The 8,274-nt window shown below is 42.1% G+C and overlaps 1 protein-coding gene across 1 annotated transcript in view; it reads left to right on the top strand.

The window, feature by feature from the left end:
- Positions 1-8,274, top strand: part of LOC117961816 (tripartite motif-containing protein 67) — a 41,378-nt gene that overhangs the window by 12,409 nt on the left and 20,695 nt on the right. Inside the window, exons 2-4 of the mRNA XM_034900753.1 lie at positions 2,312-2,407; positions 5,703-5,851; positions 6,413-6,500. Coding sequence (XP_034756644.1) covers positions 2,312-2,407; positions 5,703-5,851; positions 6,413-6,500 — 333 coding nt within the window. The remainder of the gene's footprint in view (positions 1-2,311; positions 2,408-5,702; positions 5,852-6,412; positions 6,501-8,274) is intronic.

The raw sequence follows: 8,274 nt of genomic DNA, 5'->3' as shown, positions 1-8,274 counted from the left end.
CACACACACACACACACACACACACACACACACACACACACACACACACACACACACACACACACATGCAGCCAGCCAGCTTGCTGGGCCAGATGGCCTCTTGTAGGGAGCAGTAAGAAGCTCCGTGGAGGGTTGGCTGATCTGGAACCATGACCTCCACACACTCCTCTTCCTGACTCTGGACGGCACGTTTACAGAGGAGGGATGGACCGAGATGAGACCGGTGTGTTGGGGGGGCTACGGGGGCTGAGGGTTGTCGTGGCGATGTGGAGAGGGGATTATGCAGTGCATGGTATATGTGCCGTGGCAGTGGTGAAATCATCATTACTTATGATTTACTCAGTACTATTTGTTAACTCACATTTGCACATCTTTTAAACATTAAGTGTAGCGTATATTGCCTAATCATTCACAAAAGCCCTTTTTTTTATTGTTATATTATGAAATATTTTTTTTATTGACATGTTAGATTTTTTAAGTTCTAGTATTCGGTCCTTTAGTCTTGGTATCATGGTAAAAAAACATTCCAATAATAGAGATAAGTGGTCGTGTGCAGGGAAGGAAGGAAGCCAGAGGCACAGAAAATAGATAGAAATAGATATATCACATTAATTTCTTCAAAACACAAAGCGTGCCTGATAGCTAATGATTTTTTTTTTTGGTTTACTGATAACTACTTAATAATAACATAAGTAATATTTAATTTCAGCACATTGTTTCAGTTTTTAGACAAAGGAGTTGTAGTGGGTTTCTCTAATGTGATCCTTTAAAAGAATCCCACATACTTTGCTTCATGTAGAAAATACATTTGTGATTCATGTTTTCTAGTAACAAAAGATGAGGCAGGTCCACTTTGTGTGTGTGTGTGTGTGTGTGTGCGTGTGTGCGTGTGTGTGTGTGTGTGTGTGTGTGTGTGTGCGTGCGTGCGTGTGTGCGTGCGTGTGTGTGTGCGTGCGCGTGTGTGTGTGTGCGTGTGTGCGTGCGTGTGTGCGTGTGTGCGTGCGTGTGTGCGTGTGTGTGTGTGTGTGTGTGTGTATGTGTGTGTGTGTGTGTGTGTGCGTGTGTGTGTGTGTGGAGATAAAGAGGAGCAGGGGGAAATGTGGGTGTGGTGAACAGTGCAGCAGATTCATCACAGCTTGGCATGTCTGTAACAGTATGTGTGTTTCCTTTGTCCTGTCGGTCTTATTTACCAGTGAGACACACACACACACACACACACACACACACACACACACACACACACACACACACACACACACACACAGATTCCCGCTGACTGTAGTAAGAACACAGTTGCAATACTCTTATTTTGAAACATTTCTTTTTATAGGACTCTTATTTATTGGAGTTTTTTTAAATGCCTTTTTTTTTTTTTTATATGCAGAGACAAGGACCACTGAGGTTAAACATATTTAATAACTCGTGTTTATAGTTTCCACCAGTATTTAATCTGAGCTCTTAGCTGCAGGAGCGAGATATTTAGTTTGTTAGATGAGTGTTCGCTGTCATTTTCTGTGCTGCTGCTCATCTTTCAACATGCAAATGATCCTAACAGTAGAAACAGCTGTTGGTCGTGGCATCCAGTAGAGAATATATATTAAATATATACGTCGCCTATGGCTATTCGTTTGAAATTAAGTAGAAAATAAGGGGATGTGCTCCATTTAAGGGAGATAAATAGCGACAATTTAGAGTGTCAAACACATTAGTCTCACTACTCTTATTAAAGCACTTGCTTATAAAATGTCTGTATTATATTAAAGCTAATTTATATTTTTACTATGTGGCATTTTTTTGTGCAAATTGTAGTTTTAAAATATTTAATGATTTTAAGGTATTTTCTTCTGATGAATCATCTTTTGGTATTTACTGTATGTTCTGATGGATTTGCGTCTCTTTATACTGGAAGTGTTGCTGTTGCTATGGAGAGAGAAACAAGTGATGGGACTTTATAATCTATGACATAACCTAATCTAGATTATAAAGTGAATTCCTATTATTAGAACAATGCAGCCTCCGGGGCTATGAGGGGGGGGGGTCCTACGGATTCTGCTCTGACTGGGATTAGACGTAATCTGAGCCTCTAGGTGGAGTGGTCTGTTGGCTTAAATGACTCAGAGAACCAGTGCTTCACTGGTTGTACTGGTTGCACAGGTAGCCCTAGAAGGAGAAGATTGGACAACAAATACATATGCGTCTTTTTTGTCCTTATTAAAAAGTAAATAATAATACAAGACAACTGAAGCTGCCTGAAAATGGACGGATGTCATTTTAATTGTGTGTGTTTGTTTCGTTGTGTGCGTCTCTGCAGTGCCAGATCTCCCAGGCCCTGAACGCTGTCTCCGAAAAAGCCAAAGACGCCAAGGAGTTCCTGGTTCTGCTCAAGAACATGCTTCAGCAGATACAGGTAACGCGCCTGTGTGTAACACATGGACACTGTGGGAAAATGCTAAGTACACATTTGTTTATCCGTTACCATCTGGACATCTGTGGTTTGGGATGTCATAGGACGTCAGGTTAGGATAGTTTAATAGAATCAAATGTTTTGGTCTTCACATTAGATTAGATTAGATTCAACTTTATTGTCATTAACACAGGTACAAGGCAACGGATTGCAGTTCAATGGTTCCATAAGTGCAGGACACGGATATGTACTGAATAAATATAGAGGTGAATACTATTATAAACAGAAATGTTACCGATAGATTTGTCCTATGAATATAATATATAGATAACTAGTATTGTGCAAGATTTACAGCTGGATATGTACCGATTCTAAAATACAGCTGGATATTACTATAAGTACAATGTTTACAGATATGTACAATGAACATAATATACAGATGGTTGTTACTATAACAGAGTGTACAGGTGAATATGTACTATGAATATATATGTATATACAGCTGTCTATTACTATAAACAGAATTTTTACAGATCGATATTTATAATAAGTTAGGCTAAAATGAGCAGTATAACAATCTCAACATGAAGACAAATTCCTCCCAATGTGTGCACTGGGAGGAAGTTAAAAGAATTTATCCAGTAACATTAGCCTCAACAGCCAAGAATGCAATGCAGCTACACAACAAAAGTGAGAGGAAGGTCTATCACAACGCTGCAGATACCCGGGCCTCGGCCCCCCATTAGGCCCTGTGTTAACGATCTGAGCGCACTGGTGCTGGTGCCTTCAGGGCCTGTACAAATCCACTTTTGCTAGATTGACAGTGGAAAGAAGGGTCGGTGCGTCAGGCGCATGGTCCTAAAGGGTTGGACTTAGTGTCCTCATTAATTTGTAGGTGTGTTTTGGACGTAACATGCAATGAACCAATCAGAGGTCCTCTCCCATTCCCTTTAAAAGCCCGGTTTTACCATGGCGCATCGCTGTTATGATGGAGGATTTGCTGAGCAGGAAGGAGAGATTTTCAGCAGAAGAAACTGATCAGCTCGAGCTTGAAGTCAAAGCGTGCAAGCAGATCATATCATAATACTATTTCACTATGCAATATTCCTATTTTTAATCTTTGCATGTTTGTGTGTTGCTGATAAATCCCTGTGTGTGTGTGTAACAAGCATAGCGCGCACTATTGGCGCCATATATAGATGCAACTGGCCCGGGTTAGACTCCGACCTGCGGCCCTTTGCTGCATGTCATCCTCCCCCTACCCTACCCTCCCTTTCATGTCTTCAGCTGGCCTGTCAATTAAAGGCCTAAAATGCCCAAAAAATAAAATAATATTCATTAAATAAAATGAAATAAAAGCATAGTGTGTGCATATGAGGTGCATGTTACTAATGTGGAGTTAAAATAACAATAATGAAATGATGCGTTATTGACTTCAGAGGTTTTTGTTGGTCAATGGCGCGATCATTTTCCGCTGCCTCAAGATAGCAATACGCCCAGAATGCACCTGAACACACCTCCCTGTAAGACCAGCACGCCCAGAATGTACCTGAACACACCTCCCTGTAAGACCAGCACGCCCAACACCTCCCTGTAAGACCAGTACTCCCAGCATGCACCTGAACACACAGCATGAGCCCAGCATGGCTCTGCACCGCGCTGCGCTGGGTTTAGAGATAGTGACCTTAATGTCTGTTCACATTGCTGTGGCTGACAACATATGACAGTGTGCGTGCATGCGTGCGTGCATGACTGGCAGATGCTGCTGGAGAGATCAGCTGCACAGCAATCCTGTCTACAGGGTAAACATACACACACACACACACAAACACATATATATATATACATATATTTTATTCTCTACTGCAATCACATGATAGATAGATAGGGGGAAATTCAAGGTCCCAGTAGCTTATGAACGTCACACACAACATACACACACATCATAACAGGATGTTAAAATAACAAATAACAAACAAAGCTTGAGGCAGCGGGAAGTGATCGCCCCATTGACCAACAAAAACCTCTAAAGTCAGTATCGCAGCCTTTCATTGTTATTTTAACGGCGCTTTAGTGAAATGCGCTTAGCTTCTGCACAGCCCACACACACACTATGCTTGTTACACACACACACACACACAGGGAATCACAATAAAAAAAGCAATGCACCGAGGTCCAAACGTGACTGGATTTTAAAGGTCTGAGAGCAAGAGAACGAGATGAGTGGGGAAAGAGAAAGAAAGGTGTGAGCGTGAGGGATAAAGATCTCCAGCATCCATCCTCCTATAGATCTGAACTGGGTCCAGTGGAGGAAGCATGAGGAGAAAGCCCTTCAATCTAAGACCTCATCTCCTCGTCATGTGACCTTTATGCAGAGATAAAATGCCCTTGTGGATCCTTCTTGCATTAACTACTGTGGCTACTGCACGCAGACTTATGGCTTTTTTCCATTCATGGGACCTGCTCGACTCGGCTCGCCTCGACTCGCCTGCGGCTCGGCTCGCCTCGACTCGCCTGCGGCGCCCCGTCCTCCAGATCCTTCTGCAGATTAGTAGCCTACCGCCTCAGGCGAGCGTGGCTGGTCGTCATAGCAGCAAACTGCAGTGACCGAAGACAAGTTTAGTTTCAAAAGAAGCTGGAGCTAGCAAAAAAAACAACCACCCGGCGGGTTTGTTCAGGACCCGTCTGTCGCTAGCGGTGATTAGTGACGATTCTCTCCGACCAATCAGCAGTCTGCGGGTTTTTACCTCAGCTCACCTGGAACCTCCACTGAGGTAGTACTACAAAAAGTACCTGTCAGCAGGTACCAGGGACTTTATTCATAATGGAAAACTACAAAAGGCGAGTAGGGTCGAGGTGAGCTGAGGAGGTTCCATGCAGTGGAAAGACACCTTTATTCTACTGCGTGTTTTACGGGTGAGGTTTGGTAGTTTCTGCCCCAAACATGACGAAGGTGGTGTAGGGCATCACTGTGGTTTGGGAAGATGGGGGCAGTTGTACAGACAGATGGTAAATATGTTATGTGGTCCATCTTTGCCTGCAGTCTATGACTATTGTTTATGTGGTGGAAGAAAATGAACATACTGTATATCAAAAACAAACTAAAATACACCAACAGATCTATTTTAGTCACACTGTTGATTTATTGATTTTTCTTTTTACCCATAATAAGACTTTTGGAGGCTTTGAAGTAGCTTTATTTTGGCAGAAGTGTCCCATACAACAGTTTTGCCCCTTTCTGACTGTGTGTGTGTGTGTGTGTGTGTGTGTGTGTGCGTACGTGTGTGTGTTGCTTCAGGAGAACGGCGTGGAGTTCGAAGCCTGCCTCGTGGCCCAGTGTGACGCTCTGATCGAGGCGCTCACCAGACAGAAAGCCAAACTGCTCACCAAAGTCACCAAGGAGAAGGAGTACAAGCTGAAGGTGGGTCAGCGATCTTTTGGTTGTGTGTCAGTGTGTAGCTGCACGTCCACACAAAGACACACTGTCACTACTGCAACATCTGTCCTCTCTCTCCATCTGTCCCTTCTCATCCTGCCCAAAGCCAACAGCATAATTGGGATTATCTGTAATAATGTGGAATACCTGCTCGGCTCTCTTTCTTATTTTTGTATATCCCAGTATATCAGCAACTGAGATTATGAGAAGATTTAAAAAAAACTCAAACTATAAAAACACAACTTTAATTTATTGAATTGACCATGTGAATGTGTTATTGTCAGCAGTTAGGTAAAGCTTCTGAAAACTTTAACATTTATTTTAAATAAATAAGGAACAAGCAAGTTAGAAATAATCATCCTTAGGAACTAACAAACTAAATTAGTGAGAAAAGCATTGACTGAACACAAATACACACAAATCTCTCATGCCAAATGATCATTACTGTTCTAATCTTAAAAGGTAAGATAGTAAGAAAACTAGGTTTTCAGTCTTAGTTCTCTCCAACCAGCAGTGTCATTTAATGTCTTTGTCCTTGTCCTCTGTAAATCCACCGCTGGGGTTTTCCTAAGTCCCGGTGTGTCACATGGACGCCTGCCCAGCCTCAACGTGCCCACCGACCGACTGACCGTCTGGCTGGTGGCGAGGGAGGGAGGGGGGGTCGGTGGGGGGGGGGGGGGTGTTTGGACAGAAGCCCCAAGGACAGCTGTTGTCATCATCTGCAAACTGGGGATTGGGATTCAACCGGAGGACAAAGGGCTGGAGACGGGAACTAGAGGAGAAGGGCTGACTTAAGGTTTTACATGCAGGACCTTGTTTCTCTCTGAAGAAGGTCCTGAAAATAGATAAAATAAAATTACAAGCTTTTATTCATGGAAGAAAACTGACAAGCAGGGGCTTGAATGATCCCGCCCATAACCAGAATTTCCGAAATATGATATGTATCAGGTATCAGCATTGATTATGATTTCCAAGAAACTAATAATAATAATAATAATAATAATAATAACACTTTATTTATAATGCCCTTTTCATCAATAGATCTCAAAGTACTGCAGGTAAAAAAGAGAAAAATAAAATAAAAGAAAAGAAAGAATAATAAATAAAAATAAATAAATAAAGCTATTCTTAGAAGAGAGGATGAAAAACATCTAAATGGGACTAAAAGCTTTGCTAAAAAGAAATGTTTTAAGGACCTTTTTAAACCACTCAGTGGATTGAGGTGCCCTCAAAGTGTCAGGGGCATTCCACGCTAAATGCCCCACCTCCCATGGTCCTGGGTCTGGTTCTGGGACTGGGGAGGAGGTTTGAGTGAGTGGAGCGAAGGCAGCGGGTGGTGGTCTGTGGTTTGATGAGTTCTTTGAGGTAAGGGGGGGGGGGGGGGCATGTCCATGGATGCATGGATGTGTGAGGAGGGAAACCCTTGAACTCCATCCTGGTTCACGATCCATGATCCAACGTAGATCGTAGGTGGATGGAAAAAACACAGAAATGGAAACCAGGAATCTCAGAAAAGCACGGTACTACTTTTCCATGAATTCATTGTAAAAATAAACACAACTTGTGTTTTTTTCTTGGACAACGTCCAATAAAATAGGGACTCAGACAAAGAAAAGCGCTACTGTTTTTAATTTAACGGAGCCAGAAGGCTTTAAAAAGATGATCTATTTCTGTGGGTCTTCATATTTTCTGACTGTGGACTCACCTTTTGCCCTCTACTTCTTTTTTTAAAGCACTTAGAAGCCCTTTAATCTGTTTTTGTAGATGCATTTCAGCGTGGCCAGACACAAAGCCAAAATATAAAAATAAAAGAAATATTCTAGAGACTGAGTCTACACCAAGAAAGGCAGATGTTTCTAAAATAATAATAATCTCCAAATCCAGAGCTTAATCCCTTAAAAGCAACAAAGTTCTGTTTCCTCTTTCAAAGAACAGACAGAAATACTCGCTATTATTTAAAATGTCTAATTAAAATTCATAGCAAATTAGATAAAGAAAATATTTCGTAATTACATTTGTAAGTATTAAAAACAATTACTTTTGATGTCCCGGGGCTTCATTTTAGCCAGTAGTTGTTAAAGTTGTGGTTACTGACTGACTGACTGACACACACACACACACACACACACACACACACACACACACACACACACACACACACACACACACACACACACACACACACACACACACACACACACACACACACACACACACTATTTTAGCCATAATCCACTTGATGGATTACTATTCACTCCTCTCATACTCTCCTCTGTGTCTGAGTGAATGAGATTTGGCTTCAGCTGATCTCAGAAGCCAATTCTGCCTAAAAAACTAAAATGTCCCCATGTTGTCTTCATGTTGTCCCCATGTTGTCCTCATGTTGTCCCCATGTTGTCCCCATGTTGTCCTCATGTTGTCCCCATGTTGTCCC

The sequence above is a fragment of the Etheostoma cragini genome, chromosome 18, assembly GCF_013103735.1.
Source record: "Etheostoma cragini isolate CJK2018 chromosome 18, CSU_Ecrag_1.0, whole genome shotgun sequence".
Lineage (NCBI taxonomy): Eukaryota > Metazoa > Chordata > Actinopteri > Perciformes > Percidae > Etheostoma > Etheostoma cragini.
The sequence above is the reverse complement of the archived record's forward strand: the minus strand, read 5'-3'. Positions and strand labels throughout refer to the sequence as shown.